At 44.0% G+C, this 19,019-nt stretch overlaps 1 protein-coding gene across 3 annotated transcripts in view; it reads right to left on the bottom strand.

Annotated features, from left to right (window-relative positions):
* The window catches only part of Stx8 (syntaxin 8), a 240,738-nt gene that overhangs the window by 183,414 nt on the left and 38,305 nt on the right, over positions 1–19,019 (bottom strand). For all 3 annotated transcript variants that reach the window (NM_018768.3, NM_001361351.1, NM_001361350.1), the window contains 2 exons: positions 12,296–12,420; positions 2,737–2,829 (listed from right to left, as the gene is read on the bottom strand). In NM_018768.3, coding sequence (NP_061238.1) covers positions 2,737–2,829; positions 12,296–12,420 — 218 coding nt within the window. The remainder of the gene's footprint in view (positions 1–2,736; positions 2,830–12,295; positions 12,421–19,019) is intronic.

The raw sequence follows: 19,019 nt of genomic DNA, 5'->3' as shown, positions 1-19,019 counted from the left end.
TGTACGCTACTGAACCGTAAGACACTGTGTCTGTGTTATTTTAAGCCTCTACTTTTGTGATAATATCGTAACAGCAGTCAGGCGCTAATGCAGACACAGCCTAGGCTTTGAGGGGTGTTAAAGCTCCACAAATAATTCTAATTTGCAGCAAAGTCTGATAGCCACTAGACTAAAGACAACGGCATGCTGGTATGCTTGCTTGTGCTGGGAAACATGTGGCAAATTTACCTGAGAAGGTAGTGAGTCCCACATAAAATCATGATTCTTTCGTCCTCAGTCACGTACCCAGACACCGTGGCCTGCATACGCCACAGGAAGACATATTCATCAGTTTAGGTCAGAGCCCCTCTGCCCCAAACAGGCAAATTTCCTTGAGATAAAAAAAATAAACAGCAGATAGCCACAGCTTTTAAAGTAAAGCTTATTATCTTACTAATACTGTCGCACAGTGAAGGGACTGAGCAATGCCTGGACCAAACACAAATCCATAAGTGGCCTGTTCATAGCCCAACAGGAGAAGGAACACATTGTCCCCTCAGTGTGAAGCTCTCGAAAGCCGCCTTAGGACTGTAGAGACAGAGGGTTTTCCATTTGCTTATGAGCCTATTTGTGTGTGACAGATGCTCAACAGCTGGATTTGTTTATTTATGATAGAGAAATGGACTGAAACCATGGGAACAATGACCACATTCCTCCTCAGGATCAAGGAGGGGAGCGGCTGTTGTATGTTTTTTGGCAAGTGCAGCCTCCCTGCAGAGAGAGACACCATCTACTACAGGACTTCACCCACACCCACACATGATGCTAACTTTCCTCGGAAGCCACCCCACTATGGCACTGCCCCCAAATCTGAAACTTCAGAACCTTTCACAGTTCCTTTGCCTCCCTACTCTGTCTTCCTTGCTGAGGAAGCTGGTACAACAGAAAAGGAGCCATATCACAAGCAGGTTCGGTTCCACATTTTAGAAAAGATATGGCATTCGGAGGTCGCTCCGCACCTCTGAGCATCATTCCTAGCAGTGTGACATCACCTTCCTGTTCTCATGCAGAATACACAACATGCTGTGGACAAGAGTGCTCAGCACATAACGAGGGCCAGGGCATCACATCTACGCCGTAGCGTCTCCAACTCCTTGTCTTGTCTTCTCTCTAAGCCACTACTGAAGACTTAATGTCTCCATTTGGCCCTCTCATTGGCATCTCTGGTTGGATGCATCCAATCTGGACTTACAGTCGTCACTCACAAACCACTGAGGCCTCTCGGTTTCTCTGACTGGACCCCCAGGGTGAGAGCATCGTGGGTTGTTTCCTGCATGTACCTCACTCTGCTCCTGCTGCTACTCTCGGTCAGGTTCTCACTCCCTACACAACCCAAGCACAAAAGCCTCCAAGACCTAAGGCTTCAGACCACGGCAGCCTACGAGTTCCTCCTTCTCAAACAATTTCTGTCGCGTCAATTTTCTGTCATGTCTGACCTTCAAACTGTTTTTTGTCCTGTAGCCTGGTCATTTATGATGAAAGCCGAGCAAACTCCACTGAGTGCAGATATGAGATGAGGCCCCACACAGCTTTCCACTGGGAGCAGAGATGAGATGAGGCCCCACACAGCTTTCTTACGATTTATATCAAGGTACCAAACACTGAGCAATTTCACAACTTTCACAGAATACATAGATCTTGGAAAAAATAGATCATAAGTTATTTGTCAACATAGTAGGGCCAGCTACGGTCAGTACCTGCCTGTAATCCCAGCACTTGGGAAGCAAAGATAGAAGAGAGCAATGCAAATTCAAAGCTAGCCTGACCTGCATAATGAGATCAAGACTACCAGGGTTATAAAAACCAAAATTAACTAAAGCAGTCACTGAAGGCTGGAGAGGTTTTAGTGACATATCTTTACACAGTATTAGAAAACTGCAACGTACCCAAGATATAAGTTACAATTTGCAAAACACATGAAACTCAAGAAGAACAAAGACCAAAGTGTGGACACTTTGCCCCTTCTTAGAATTGGGAACAAAACACCCATGGAAGGAGTTACAGAGACAAAGTTTGGAAGTGTGACGAAAGGATGGACCATTTAGTGATTGCCATATCCAGAGATCCATCCCATGATCAGCTTCCAAACGCTGACACCATTGCATACACTAGCAAGATTTTGCTGAAAGGACCCAGATATAGCTGTCTCTTGTGAGACTATGCCAGGGCCTAGCAAACACAGAAGTGCATGCTCACAGTCAGCTACTGAATGGATCACAGGGCCCCCAATGGAGGAGCTAGAGAAAATACCCAAGGAGCTAAAGGGATCTGCGACCCTATAGGTGGAACAACATTATGAACTAACCAGTACCCCGGAGCTCTTGACTCTAGCTGCCTATGTATCAAAAGATGGCCTAGCCGGCCATCACTGGAAAGAGAGGCCCATTGGACTTGCAAACTTTATATCCCCCAGTACAGGGGAACGCCAGGGCCAAAAAGTGGGAGTGGGTGGGTAGGGAATTGGGGGGTGGGAGAGGGTATAGGGGACTTTTGGGATAGCAATGGAAATGTAAATGAGGAAAATACCTAATAATAATAAAAAATTAAAAAAAAAAAGAAAAGAAAACTGCAATGTAAACTGTCCACAAACCACCACAGGCGCAATAAACCACTGTAGCCTACTGACTGCAGACCCTCCGTGCCGCATAATGGAAACTGATGGAGTGAACATGTGATGGAGCTCACACTCAGTCTTACCATTCTGTTCATCCAGTTCGTTCCCAATTTCCTGGCCCATTTGTTTTTGGCGACTTATGATAGAGGAAAGGGCATCAAGACCCGCGTCCTGTTCTGAAAGAAAAGGAAAAACAACTGACTAAAAATCAAAGGAAAACACTTTCAAGTTAATATAAATATGTATACACACACACACACACACACACACACACACACACATATACATACACACATGCAGAGGGAGATCTCTCCAGGCAACTGACACTATCCAACATATAACAAGAGTGGCACTGGTGGCGTTACTAGAACAACAATTTAAATACTTAACACCACAGACTGAAATGATTTCCTGATAAATTCATTGCTCAAATATGAAACAGAAATTTTATTAAATTTGGCTACAGTGACAGTTAACCCTCTAGTATATAATACAAACAGAACATGTATAAATCAATAGTAACTGGGCACGCATGCACACAGGCACACACGTGTTGGAGTCAGAGGATATCTTATAAAGTTGGTTCTCTCTGGCACAAGGCTACCTGAAGTGGGAGGGGCCTGAAGCTCCTGAGCACTATGTGGTATATGGGAAATAAGCTCAAGGCCTTGACAGAAATCTTTGAGACTTCAATCTACCCACTCTTACTAGGTCTAGGAAACATATATAAGAACATATGCAGCTAAGCAATAATGCTTCTACAAGACTCTTCCCTAATACATGTCCCTTGTGCTGGAAATCAACTTACTGCCTCTCGGTGTATCTTTTGACTACTCTGAAACTTTTTCTGGAGCCCTTGGCTCTTTTTCCTCTGCATAAGGTGTAATGCTTAAAACTGATTATCAACCTCATAGATTCTTCTAGAATCATCTAGAAGACAAGCCTCTGTCAGGCCTAGACAAGATTACCTTGCTTAGTTTACGCAAAGTTGGAGGCTCTCACCCTTAACGTGGGCCTGGGTCGCAGACTGTGTAAGAAGGGACGATCCTTGGCCATGAGGCATGAGCACCACGAGGCATGAGCACCGTGAGGCCCTGAGCAATATGAGGCCATGAGCGCCGTGAGGCTCTGAGCATGGTGAGCACCGTGAGGCGGTGAGCACGGTGAGGCCGTGAGCACTGTGAGCACTGTGAGCACCGTGAGCACCGTGAGCACCGTGAGTACGGTGAAGCCAGGTGCTTCAGGCGCCACAGGAGTTTCCCTCCAACTGTGAAGTGGAGCAAACCCCTTCTCTCTTCAGTTGCTTTTGCCATGGTAAGTTGCTTTTATCACAGCTACAGAAAATGTAACTAAGACACTTCCTGGCCCCAGCCTTCTCCCTTGTGTGTGTCTCTCCCTCAGGAAGAAGGCGATGCCTGTTTCTGTTTTGGAGTCCAGGTCCTGAAAAAGGAAGCCAGGTTGGTTCATGCAAAGCACAGGCTCTCCCACTGCACCACACACCCAGCTCCTACTCTTCCTCTTACAGCCTCCTTCAGTATTCAAAGCTTAATCCGAGACCTGTTCCTCTGAAGCTCAGTGGACCCCAGATCAGGGGCTCCTCCCTACACCCCCCTCCCTCGGTGCCTGAAAAGCGAGCACCAGTGAGGTGCTTTATCATGAGGGTTTACCCTGGCACACTAAGAAGCAGCGTCACTGACAGGAACTAAAATGCAGCTCCACGTTTGCATTTGTGAAATGACTGCGTCACGCAATGGCTTATCTAGGGAAGCAGAAGCACAGAGTCTCGCTCGGAGCTCGCCAGCATCTACTTACAGTTTTGTATCACTCTTTTTTACAGAATTAAATCACTATACTTAGCTCTTTGATTCGCCTGGAATTTATTTAAACTTAAGGTGTGAGGCAAGGACCTCTTGGTGACACTTTTTGACACAGCGTACTTTTTAAAGGCTATAAACAGCCTGCTGTGTCCAGGGAGCACTCTAAGGCACAATTTTACAGCAAAATCACTTTATAATGAGGTCCTCTTGGTCCTTAGTAGCAGCCTCCTGGATGGCCTCCAAGATAAATCTATCATCAAACTCGCACTGCAGAGGGACGTCTATGCTACAGCAAAAGTCCAAAGGCACCCAAGGAGTAATCCATAGGTGGACTGAGGGTCAGTGCCCTGTGAAATGATGGGAAAATGGATGAAAGCGGAAAGCAACTGCCTCTAAGGCTGTCAGCTAGGAAAAGACACTGAAGTGCTGACACTGTTTTTCATTCAGTCGGAATACAAATTGTTAGTAAAAAATAGCTACGCTCACCTTTTCTCCCAAGTTCGTCGTCTCCTAAAGTTCTCCCTAGTGCATATCAGGAAGGAGAGGAGAAACTCCCCTAGTCCTGTGATTGCCATCAACTAGAGCACCTCCTCACTGTGTAACTCTGGGATAATCAACTGTCATCCCACAGTCCAGACGCCAAAGCTGCTGGGCAGCTCAAAATGATCATGTCAATCACCCAAGCTCCTCTGAGCTATAAACAGACATTTCTAAGAGGCAATGGTTTCACCATTTAGTAATAATCAAAATAAAAGGCTGCTTCCAACAAAAATAAGCCAGGACTCACTGCAGACGATCGACTTACAAACAGCAGAGGTGGGACATTGTAACAGCTCATTCTCCATAATCCACCGCATTCTGTCACACGGGCCAAGGCTGAAGGCCGTGGTGCTGTGTCACAATGGGATGCTTGCAACATACCAGACCCTGAGTCGTTCTTCAACTTTACAGCGGTGTAGATTTTAAGACTGGATCACCGTGGAAAAAGGAAAGCATGTACATGCACATGCATGTGCATACATATACACTCAGACACATACACACACACACACACACACCAACACATCCAAGCTGTCCAGGTTTTAATCCTTGGAACCTGCAGCTATGCTACTTTCCATGGAGAAGGCAACCTTGCAGATGTGGTGAAGATGAAGGCGTATGATAGGAGATGAGGCTGCGGAATCTAGGTGGACCCAATACAATTCTATTAGCTCTGAGAAACAGAGGTTGCCCAGCCTGTCAGAGGGAGCCATGACAGAGGGTTAAAGAGATGCAGTTGCTGGCGTTGAAGACGGAGCTATGAGTCAAGGAAATGGGGATCTTCTAGAAGCCGCACAAGGCAATGGGACAGATTCTGCCCTTGGACCTCCAGAAAGGAAAGCAGCCAGCTGACACCTTGATCTGAGCCCCTGGAGACCCAAACTGAACTTCTGCCCTTCAAACTGTAGCGATGTGAGTAATGCACTATATGTGTGCTAATTTATTGTGGGAGCACTAAGACGATCATTTCTGAGGGTCCCCGTGGAGCCATTAGGTGTGGAGATACTTCCTATTTTAGACATTCAGGAAAACCATCCTCTAAATAAGAATCACTCAACTGTGGGAGGACAGTTTGGTGGTGGTAGATAAAAAACAAAGGGAGAGTCATCAGAAAGTATTATGCCAAAAATAACAAGCCCAATTCTAAGCAAGCCACTAAATCCTACCAATTTACAGAAAATATCTAGGTCACAGAATATGCTGAACAACATATGGGAAATGCACTGCAAGAACTAGCTAAGGGGAAACTACAGAGTAAACAATCCTGTTTAACAAAGAAAGTGCACAGGAAAATAAAATAGTTTGAAATAAGATCATTAATACTGTTAAAACACTTCAGAGATATACCTATTAGTGACAATGGATGGCCTACATTCATACCCTGAACCAAGGAGTCTAGAGGAAATACTACAGAGAGATAGGAAACTGTCTGGCTGTTTGATTGGACTGAGGAATTATTTCTCATTTGGCAGGCGTGGTAATTGCATTGTAGTCTTTAAAAACCAGTCCTGAGCACAGAGAGATGGCTCAGAGGTTAAGAGCGCAGGCTGCTCTTACAGAGGACTGGAATTCAGTTCCCAGCACCCACACTGGGCAGCTTATATTCACTTATAGCTCCAGCAGATCTGCCACTCTCTTCTAGACTCCATGGGTATCTAGATTATCATGTGCACATAGACACACACACAGAGATGTATACATAATTTAAAAAAATAAACATTTCTTTTTAAATGTCCTTATATTTTATAAACATATTTTATAGTATTTAGATAGAATATTCTCAAGTATTCACCATTAAAATGACATAATGTCTGGAGTTCACTATAAAAATAATCCCAGGGCATATGCATAAGGATCAGAGTTCAGTCCCGAGAGCCCACAGTGAAAGCTAGGTGTTATGGCATGTGCTTATTATCCACGTACTGGGGTAGCAGAGACAGGAGTCCTCTGGGTCTTGCTGACTAGCCGGCCTAGCTACCTGGCAGGCATCAGGTCCCAGTAGGAGCAAAAAGGTAGGCAGTTTCTGAAAAATGATACCCAAAGTGACCTTTAACCTTCACATGTGTGAAAAACATGGGAATGTGTGCCATATGTATATATACATATACACAATCCTAGAGGTGGGTATCTGGATACACACAGATAAAACCAAACTAGGTATGGGGAGATAATTACTGAAGCAGGATAAGGAAAGGAATACAAGTTACTCTAATACATTTGAAATTTCCCATAGCAAAAGATCATCACCATGTTAACAACAAAAAGGAAGAGGCTAGAAATGGGAATCAGCTGTAGAACGCTTGCCCAGCGTGCACAGGACCCTGAGGTCAGATTCCAGCAGAGGGACCAGGAAGTCTGTAGCAAATGCGCAAAGCTAGAAAGAACAGCTACAAAATAATGGAGACCAAGCTATGCTGACTTAGGAACTCCACCAACAGACTCCTAAGACAGCAGGAGGTGGGGAGGGGGTGATGGGAGCTGGGGAGGAGGCACACTTCACATCCTATAGTCTGACTTGGGTACAGTAGCCTGTACTGACCACTGTTTCCTTCCTCTGCTCTATCCTGATCCTCAGGAGGCAAACTTCCTGTCATCACCACAATTACCTCTGCTAAGGTCTATGTGTATCCCAAGCTACTGCTTAATTATTGGGCTAACCTTAGGTAACTGGCTGTCACAAGGCCTAGCTTCTAGGTTTAGCAAGAACGGTATTCACTGTCCTCAAGTCTATGATCTAGCAATAATTTGGGGATAATTTCCAGAGTACTTCTGTCTCCACACTAAAGTACAGAAAGGCTGTCATGGTTTGTATATGTTTGGCCCAGGGAGTGACACTATTACGAGGTGTAGTTGAATAGGTGGAATAGGTGTGTCACTGTGGGTGTGGGCTTTAATATCCTAGTCCTAGCTGCCTGGAAGTCAGTATTCTGCTAGCAGCCTTCAGATGAAGATGTAGAACTCTCAGCTCCTCCTGTACCATGCCTGCCTAGATGCTGCCATGTTCCTACCTTGATCACACTAGACTGAACCTCTGAACCTGTAAGCCAGCCCCAATTAAATGTTGTCCTTTTAAGAGTTGCCTTGGTCATGGTGTCTGTTCACAGCAGTAAAACCCCGAAGACAAAGGCCAAAATGCAATCAGAAATGGCTTTTTCAGATTCTTCTTTATCTAGAATAGGGCCCAGCAATGAAGTAGACCCACAGAACATCATGAGGTTTCTGGAGCGCAGGAAAGACTACAAAGCATATGGGGTAAAGACTACTTCCATGTTTGTGTTTGGCTTGATAAACAGCTTGCTATATTAACAACGCAACAAGAGACCTGGCACTTCAAACCACGACAGCAAGAAAGGGCAGGGAAATAAAGTGACCCAAAACTCAGGCCAGTCCACCTGTCCCAAAACCAAGACCTGGAGGCAAGCAAGGTGGCAAGGGGTGGGAATCTCAGAGGGGGAGATGCTCTAGTTTAAGAAGTGCACAGGGCATGGACTTGTAGAAAACCTGAGCAGCCCCCAGTGTAGCACATTCTCAGGGACAGAAAACAGCTTTCCTTGGCAAATGGGAATGACAGAGAGGCCCATTTGTTTTAGGGCTAGGCAGTCCTCCCAGAAGCCATGCAGAGCACAGCGCCCTGTGTGAGCTGTGCCGTGAGCTAAGCTGGGGTGCTTTTCATCTGTTCACTTCCCGTCAGACACGGTAATGGGTGAGGTATGCAACATTAAAGACAAGGAGAGCCAGTGTTTTGTTTACTCGGTAATTTCATTGTGAAGAGAGTTCAAAATAGAATTAGACTCCTGTTTCTGGTCAGGATGGACTGACAGGGACCAGGTTCCCTTCTGGCCTGGATGAACAAGGAACAGAGACAACAGGCAAAATATTCAAATCCACTATTTCAAGAAACATACATCAGCTGACAAGGCCAGATCTCTGGGAGAGGGAGACAGAGGAGCCCAACCTGCTGCCTTGTGAATGATCCCATCAAGGTGAGGAGCTGGAAAGCCCAGGTGGGAAACCAGTGGGACTCTTGAATTGAGTCCTACGGGGCAGCAGTTGGAGTGCGAGAGTGAAGAGAGCTGCACGGAGAGAGCCCTGTGGTGCTGCAAGGCATCTGCATCAAGTCCTGGCTGGTGTCACTTTAAAGGTAGAAGGAACTGTGATCTAAACCCAACCGGGGAAAGCCACCAAGCAGATGACCTCAGTCCTCCTAGAACACATGCAGACTATCCAGAGTGGTCTGGGCTCAGCAGTGTATAAATTACCTCTGGACCAGAGGCAAACATGTTCCGTGGGGGCCGCAGAGGAAGTATTTGAGGCTTTGTGGTTCATATGGTCCCTAAAGCAGTCATTCAAGTCTACTATTGTAAGTGAGAAAGTATCTATGGATATTGTGTAAGTGAATGAGCATGGCCGTGCTCCCATAAAACTGAATTTATGAGCCCTGAACTTTTAATCTCATATAATTTTTATAAGTCACAAAATATTCTTTTGATTATTTTTTTACCATTTAAAAAAATTTAAAGCTGTTTTTAACTTCCACACCATACGAAAATAAGATTTGGCTCATATGCCAGGGTTTGCTGATCCACACTTTAAAACATTTTAAATACCTAACTTTCATCTGTCTTTAGAAGCAAGACCCAGGGTCAGGGAAATGGCTCAGCTAGGAAAAGCACTTGCCTCAGGGCCTGATGATCTGAGTTTGATTCCAGAGCCCGTGAAGTTGGAAGGAAAGAACAGACTCCACAAAGGTGGCGTCTGACCTCAAATGTGCACCATGGCATGTGTGCCTCAACACATTGTACATATATACACACACATACACGCACACACACAGGCACACACATGTATATATACATAACATTTTTAAAATATAGAAATAAAAGTATGACCCAAATAATATAACTATATCCTACAACTACTCACAAAAATATTTCTAGAAAATTAAAAAATATCCAGTACTGAAAAATAATAAGGAAAAAAAAGATTCAAACTTGGATTCAAATAAACACGTCCCATGAGGAACAGAAACAAGGCAAGAACATCTATTTTCAAACCTGTACTAGGCTGCAGCAAGTACAATATGGCAAGAGGAATACACAGAAGGCATCTGCAATGAAATTAGAAAATCCAATTGTCTTACTCATAGAAAAACCCGCAGATTCCACACATAAGCTACTAGAGCACACTAGGGAGAGTGGGCACAGTTGCGTGATCCACAGACAACACAGATATAAACAGCGGCTTTATATATGAGCAATAATCAGACACTGGACATTTAAAATGCTATTTACAATACAAGCGTAAAATATGTAGGGATAAACCTGACCAAGGGCACGTGAGGCGTGCATCATGAAAACTAAAAAGCAATGCTAAGAAAAATGAAAGACTATGTGAGATTTACTTAGTGATAATCCAGATTACGGATTGAGGATTCTTGCTGATGTCACATTAGTTCTCTTCTAAAGAACCTAAATATGTCATCTCAATCAAAATTACATGTGCCTTGATGCCATTTAAAAAAAAATTCAAAGCTGACTTTAAAATTCAAATACAAGTATGAAAAACCAAAGTATACAAAAATACCAAGAAAAAGAATAAAGTCTGATGTCACATGTCACTTGGTTTAGTGATCTATCAGAGAAGCACAAAGCTCATGCCCCCTTAAAACAAGCAGATTATTGGAGAATAGAGCAAAGAGACAGGGCCATATATGTTTATACATGTATGTGTATACATGCATATATGTATATACATGTATATATGTACATGGCCATTTGATTACCTTTGACATTCATCAGTGAAAGCATTCTTTTTATTTTATTTTTTGAATGGCTCGAAGCCAGAAGGATATCCAAATGGAAAATGCACCTGTGCCTATATAACAATTCAAAAGAGATCTGAGAGACTTGACGTGAAAACCTGACATTATAAAGTTACTAGAGATGAAAAGGCAATAAATCTTGTGGCTTTAACCTACTGAATGTTTTCTTCGATGTAATCAAAACAAAAATCACACAAGAAAAAAACCTGATCAACTGGACTTAACAACATCCGTAGTCTGAAAACTGTCACTGAGAGACGCTTGTCACCTTGTCGCCGCCCAGCCAGCCGCCCTTGCAGGATCTTAAGGAAACTAATTTTCCTTCTAAAAACAAAACCCAAAGCTATCTGACAAGAGAACGGTGAGGGGGACATATGAAAATATCTTACAGGTTAATGAAAGAGGAAGAGAAAACTAAAGACATCTTAGGGGAATAAAAAAATCAGCATGTGTGAAGAAGAGTCACGTGACAATTCAGATGCATTTAAAAATTAGCCATAGAGAAAGAAGCCAGATCCCCTTCCCCCAAAGAGGGTAGATACTGTATGAGTGTACTCCGTGAAACTGGAAAATAGAAACCAATTAACAGCGACAGAAAGCAGATCAGCCGCTGTCGAGGAATTGGGGAGAGACAACAGGAAGAACAGGAAGACCCTCAGAGGTAGGCGGAGGAACTTCTGCAAGCTGTGTGCACTATCTTGACTCCAGTGATGCTTTCTTCAAACATACACGCACATGTGTATGTGCTGGGCTTACATGCAAACACATGTGTATACTGTGTCAAAGTTCATCTAATCGTTGAGTTTGTGCTGCTTATGATAATGCCAATTGTATTTCAGTAAATACGTCTGTAGAAAGAGCAGCAGGCACCCTGACATGGGAAAAAGCCATAACATTAAGTTGAAAACTATGAAATGTTCACATAGTGAGATAGCTATGTACCTCACGTGCTATTTACATGTGTACTTAAATACTAAACATACACATAGATGTATACTAAACACAGACATAGATGTAATGCAAGCGGGACTGTGGATACACATACTAATCCACCTCTAGTTTTGAGACTGGAGAGGCATCACAAAGTACTCTCTGTCTTGTCTGTCCCAAATCTTGCCTGAACCCATAGCAACAGTACATTACTTCTGAAAGTTTAAAAAATGAGAAACTTTAAAAACAGCACACTTTAAAGCAAAAGTGTGGAACCTACAAATAAAAAGGTAAAACAAACAAACAAACAAACAAACAAACAAACAAAAAACCCTGATGGTCCAGATGAAGTTGAGGGTAAAAGCTGATGTGATGACCATGGAGTCAGAGCAGCAATGAAGTCGTTGCCTCAAGCAGCTTGAGGCCAAAACCAAGAGCTTTACTTTTGGACTCTAGCTTTCAGTAGAGATAAAGAATAGTCAAGCACAGCAGAATAGCCAGGCTTGTGAGCCACAGTCCTGGAGCAATAGGTACCTTGAATAATTTTCTGCTGCTGTTGTCGGATCTCATCAAAACCCAAACCTCTGGTCTCCTCCGGCTCCTCACAGAGCCAAGGGTTGGGAGTTCCTCGCTTTGCTTCTTCGCTCATCAGGCTGGACCTGAGAACAATAGCAAGCACATTACATATCTCACAAAACACAACCGGCTGAAAATCACTGTGACGAGCACGGAGCTGGCCAGCCTGGCACGCTTTGCAAAGCCATCTCCACAATTTATCGCACTCTTAGTTTATTCTAGGGACCATGCCCAGGGCTGTAAGAGATCTGAGGCTAGGCTGTGGTCCCCAGACAATTACACAGCATTCTACTAACCCTCCAAAGATGGTGGTAAATTAGGTTGTTAAGTCTCAAACCACAAGGCCATCGGGAAGTTGCCTGTTTATCAGAACAAATTTTGTTTCACAGGCTTTGTGACACAGAAGGCACAGAAATAATATTTTTTCATACAAATATATACAAATAAAAATACAAATATTTTCATGCAAATATAATACTAATAATACAGATTACAGCATAGAAAAGTAATAAAATCTCCCATTAAAGGGTGCTTGGTTGCTCACAGAAACACATTCAGAGTTCCAATTCAACTGTGTGACTACAGTCAAAACAATCACACTGAGTGTGACTGTCTACTGTGATCATTACCCCCCTGAAGCAATGCACATTGGCTCTTGTACAACACATCTTGGTCTTCCATCTAAGGACAGAGCGCGTAGTTCCTGCCGCTGCCTCCCTGTCCAAAGGATGTAAGAATCCCGTTGCCCTGACTGCTCCAGTGCAGAGTTGAACGGGATTCACACCATTGCTCTTGCTGAGCCTGAGAGAGGGGTGATGATGATGTAGGAGTGGAGGAACAGTAGCAGTCACCATGGATTAAGCAACTGCTATGTGCAGACGCTCTCTGGGTGATTTAGTGTACACTCACTCATTTCTCCATTGCTTATCATTTTTCAAGCCCTGATGGCATCTCTTGTGTTGTCTGGAAGTAACTGCTACCCTACTGTTTGGCCTTCCATATCGTTAAGCCTTCTGACCACTGGATAGGAAGTGGACATAGAACCCACCTCCCCTCTATTGCACCCTGCTCCCCAGTGTAGAGCAAATAGCCACGAGCATGCCACTTACTGGGAGTATATAGACAGTAGCATCTACCTCTGGAAGTTTTAGCATGGATTAACTAGAGTAATTTATGTATTCATAAAATGATTTTGTCAATACTTATTCAGTAGGCACTGTTTTAATCAAACAAACTATGTACAAGCTGATCAAAATTTTGCCCTGACAATATACAGCTTCTCCTTGTGGGTGTTGTCCTCATGTACTTGTGTGTGTATATGTTTGTGTGTGAAAAGAGATGATAATAATGTATGCAAACTACTGAATACAGTGTTTGGGAAATAATATCTTTTTCAATAGATTAACTGTTTTCATTATACCAATTACTGCATTGTCTACTAGGAGGTATTAAAATTATTTTAAACAATATATTCCAACATTCTATTAATTTCACTTTTAACTAAAAAGAGACTATATCCTTCAAGAAAACCTGGGCTAAATGCAAAGACTGTTTTGATTCTTTGGACTAAGATTTTACGCACAGGTCTGGTCTCATATTCAAATGTGCCAATTAACATGTCAAACACCAGTATGACTTTCTTCCAGTCTATCAAAAAGAGAGATGTGTTCTTCAAGGTTTTACTTGACATGATTGGCCCCAAGAAGCCAAGATGTCGAGGTTTCACACTTACTCCATACATAATCACTTAGCTTCACCTAGCTTTGAAGACAAGGAAGAAAGAAATGAAAAGGGAAGTGAAGCAGGCAATTTGCAATCCAAACATATCCATTAGCACCGGAGTCATCTTGCAAGTGCCAGCATGAAACACACCGTAGCTGTATGTGGCTCACTGCAAAAGCCTGGGTCAGAAACTATAAAAATCGCCCGAGACTCAGGAGTGCATTGGTGGCCAGCTCTGAGCAGTCATTTCAGTGAGTGTATCAAAACTGAGTGGTACTGCTCCAAGGTTAGTATCAAGCCCTTGTCTATCTCTCTCTGTCTCTCTCTCTCTCTCTCTGTCTCTCTCTCTCTCTCTCTCTCTCTCTCTCTCTCTCTCTCACACACACACACACACACACACTAATGTACACACACTATACAGAGAAACCCTGTCTCAAAAAAAAGAAAAAAAACACAAAATGAATGTACACACACTTGTGCACACAGACAAAATTAAGGTATTAATATGAAAGGACAAAAACAATTCAGCAAATGTGAGGTGATTTTAAGCAACCTCAATAAATGGCAAGTTAGGACTCCAGCTGTGTTGACGTGTGCAGTTTGTGTGTGGTATGTGTATACTTTAATCACCTATTAGGGAATAAAAGTAAAAATGTGGGCACAAGCTCATATCAATAGTAAACATGATACAGAGAATAGACTTCCCAGCATGACCTAATTCCCAGAGCTAAGCCACGCCTACTTCCTGCTCCTCTGACTTGGTCTTCCTCGATTACTGATGGCCTGGACCTACCAGCAATGCACCTGTAGCATTCCTATGCGTCTATGCATCTGAATGCACTTCATCAGCTTAGGGTGATACCTACTATTAGTCACTACTGCTCTACTGACACTGGCCTTAGTAGAGTCACATCATATTCTGAAGTAAGGATAAAGAATGGTACATGAATAAGTAAAATAAGCCAAGTGGTAAAAAAAAATTTTTTTTTGAAAAAAAACAAACAAACAAAAAATAGGCATGTCCTCCCTCCCTTTCCCTACAAGAAAATCACCAAGCTGAAGACTTTCCAATGTATCTCTGCCCTTGGCATTTTCCCACAGGTGCCCTGTGATGCCTGTCTCATTTAAGAATCCTCAAGTAGTTCGCAAAGGCAAGGTCAAATTCACTCCTTTGCCCCATAAGCTTTTCTCCTCCCCATCTCGAGTCTGCTTAGTGTGCCATCCAGGGCCTTGTGTTACTACTGTTGTTGCTGCTGCTGCTGCTGCTGCTGCTGCAATTATCCTTCTACCTCACAGCAGTGGCTGAGGTGTTCTTCAGAGATGGCTCACTGTCCTCATGCACAGCCAACATGTTCCCCTGTTAGTACAGCCTAGCTTTAGACCCTCCTCACCTCTCCTACAGACCCATTCTGATGATAGAATGACCTAAAACTGAAGTCTCACTATTATTATCTCCATGGTTCACAACTTCCGTGACTCCCTGGAACTATAGGTTACGTGTGAGCTTTAAAAGATGGTCCATGGTCTCAGCAGCAGCATCTCCCAATGCCCCAGTACCACACCCTTCATCTCCCTGAGTCGTACATCCTGCTCACTACCACAGAGTCAAAGGCACAAACTTTCACACTCTCATGTTTTTGCATGAGTCTGGAGTATCCCCACCCCCACCCCTTTGTCCATCTGGCAAAATTCTATTCATCCCCTAAGGCTCAACTCAAAGGTCACTTCTGCTGCTGAGTCCTTCCTGATCCCCACTCCATCCCCCTTTCCTCAAATCAATCACTCGCTGGCACTCCCATGGCACTCTGTTCACGACCTCGAACGTGGCATTTATCAAGCAGGATTGTAGCTAGTTATTTACTCATCTGTCTCCCTTCCTAAGTTATGAGCTCTGTGAGGAAAGAGGCCACATCACAGTCATGTTTATATCCCCAGCACCCAGAAGTGGGAGCCTCTGAGTAGGCTGGAGAAGCAACATTCGGGAAACGCTTACAAAAATGGGACTGGGAACCACTGAGGGCTTTGACTGGAGGGAGCCAGCGTGAGAAGCGTACTTAACATTTTCATCTTGAGAAATTAAAACAAAAGTCCTAATCAAGGGCTACCTGCCCTCACAACTTAGCAGCAAAGACCAATGCTCTGCAGCAGATGGGGAGAATTACTTTGAAAGGGAATTCTGTCAGAAAAACATCTTCCAGCTCAGCCTTGCCTTGCGGTGACAAGTCAGATCTCTTAAGTTAAAGAAAGGACAAGCTAATTACTGTGCTCTGAGGTAGAACAGACTTGATTTTCCTTGTTAAACCACCATGGATCAAACCCATCCCACCACAGGGCTTCAGCCACCGCAACTCCTGGTTTCTCTTTTGCGATGAGGCCAACCTGGCCTTGAATTCTTGGGCTCAAACCGTCCTTCAGCCTCCTCTTTTCCAGGTGCTGGCGGTGCTGGCCTACAACATGGTGGACGGTGTGTGTGTGTGTGTGTGTGTGTGTGTGCGTGTGTGTGTGTGTGTGTGTGTGTGTGTGTGCGTGTGTGCGTGTGCGTGTGTGTGCGTGTGTGTGCGTGTGTGTGTGCGTGTGTGCGTGTGTGTGTGTGCGTGTGTGCGTGTGTGCGTGTGTGTGTGTGCGTGTGTGCGTGTGTGTGTGTGCGTGTGTGCGTGTGTGTGTGTGTGTGTGTGTGCGTGTGTGTGTGTGTGTGCGTGTGTGCGTGTGCGTGTGTGTGTGTGCGTGTGTGTGTGTGTGTGTGCGTGTGTGTGTGGGGCGGGGGTTTGTTTTTTAATAAATCAGTAATTTCTGTCCATATTCTTTGAAGATAGACCTTATCTATAATAATATAATAATTAGTAGACATGATGGCATATTAGAATCCTCAACATGTTTCATGATCACTTATAAGGACATAACATGATTTTACTCAGCCTCTCAAGAAATTAGTGTATGTTATTAAATTATAGTAGCACGGTGGGGGGGGGAGCACTCAGATAATCCATCTCTGCTAACAAAGTCAGTTGGAACCTGTCAGAGTTCACAGGGAGGGCATTCTTATCAACCGAGCAAGGAGTTGAAAAGAAGTGAATTCCAAGAAGTAGCTTTTCTTAGCATTTCAAAAAGATGTCAGCTGACTATGGAAAAATGTTTGTTTTGTCTGGAAAAAAAAATATCAGTGTTTGAGCATTCACAGACCACAGGGAGGTTTACAGTTAGGAGCAACGAAGCTATTTCTAGGGTGTCAGAGAGCTGGGTTGCATCAACAAAGGTTTCTAGCTGGCCTTGCCCACAGATGTGAAAACGCCCTTATGGTATGAAAGGGCTAATTCCTTTTTCTTTTCAAAACGTTTTATGCGGTTTTGCTCCGTGGACATAAAGATGCACAGAGACTCAAATTTCAATCAGAAATGGACTCTCTGACATAAATTCTTCAGAGACACACTCTGGCAACAACGTGCAGACTGGATTACATTGAAAAGCGGCTGGGGCAGGGGCTGGGGGGGGAGGCAGGCCAAGGCGGGGGAGCGGTAATTGAGGTGGGTGGCAAAGGAAGTCAGGAGAAGGAAAATGACAACAGGGACCTGTGAGGAACAGATGATCAGCACACTGCTTTAAGGCTACCAGTCTGAGGGAGCAGACTGAATAAACGGGGTGAACATTTCCAAGCCTGCCTGAGCTGGGAGAATAAACTCAAGTTAGGGAAAAGGAAATTTCTCATTAGCATTCAAAGTTCAACACAGCTTCTAAAAACAAACCCCAAATAACACCACTCACTCGAGGTCAGGATCAGCGGACGTGCGGATAACTTCCTTCAGCCTGATAAGCCACAGTCTCATACTCTGTAGTCCATCCACCCTCCCGTCCATCTGCCCGCCTGCCCACCTACACACATCCATACAACTGAAGAGCTTCCATTGAGCAGACACTGATCCAGTGGCTGAGAAGTGAACAGGACTTAAGTACCTGGTGGATACACTAGGGATGAAAAGTGCCCAGCACAGTGCCTAACCCAACATTGGTTCCCAAGATATTTGTATTGTTAATTTCAATAAGCAACGCCTGCTGAGTTCAAGTCCAGAATAAACAACTCATCCACAGAAAATGTCTCCTTCTCTATCACCTACCAAGGGACACTTCATCAGTGTCCCCAGCCTACTGCAATCAAGTATCTTTAGTTGTTCTGTTTTGTCTTGTTTCATTTCGTTTTGGGGTTGTAGTTTTTTCCCTTTTTCCCTTAGTGATGGGAATCAAGCCCAACCCTGTGCATGCTAGGGGCCCATCCCACCACTGAGCTATGCCTCTGACTGGTTTGCCCAATTTTAAGTCAACCCCTTTTTTTTTTTCTCCTGACAAACTCCTTGCCAAACTCAGCTGGGTGACTTGGGGGAACGGACACAATTTAAGAAAGGGCTGTTGTTTTGTTTTGTTTTGTTTTGTTTCATGACTTTTCAAACTTCAATATACCAGCTACTGAGAACTCCCCAGTATAACTGCTGTTGTAACATCCTGACCTGTGGCTATGAGGGCATCAGTGGCCGCCTCCCAGATCATCAGCCTCATCAGCCCGGGAATCTTTCCTATTCTTTCTTCAAAATCCCAGCAGTTGCTCTTCTTCTTTTCCTTCTCTTTCTTTCTAAAAAGGGTTTACTTATTTATTTATTTATTTAATGTATATGAGTACACTGTTGCTGCCTTTGGACACATCAGAAGAGGAAATCCGATCTCATTACAGATGGGTTGTGAGTCACCATGTGGTTGCTGGGAATTGAACTCAGGACCTCTGGAAAAGCAGTCAGTGCTCTTAACCGCTGAGCCACCTCTCCAGCAACCCTCCCTTTTTTTTTTTTTTTTTTTGGTTTTTCAAGACAGGGTTTCTCTGTGTAGCCCTGGCTGTCCTGGAACTCACTCTGTAGACCAGGCTGGCCTCGAACTCAGAAATTCACCTGCCTCTGCCTCTGCCTCTGCCTCTGCCTCT

Source organism: Mus musculus, chromosome 11 (assembly GCF_000001635.26).
Source record: "Mus musculus strain C57BL/6J chromosome 11, GRCm38.p6 C57BL/6J".
In the NCBI taxonomy this organism is placed as follows: domain Eukaryota; kingdom Metazoa; phylum Chordata; class Mammalia; order Rodentia; family Muridae; genus Mus; species Mus musculus.
Note: the sequence above shows the minus strand (reverse complement) of the source record. Positions and strands in the feature narration are given on the sequence as shown.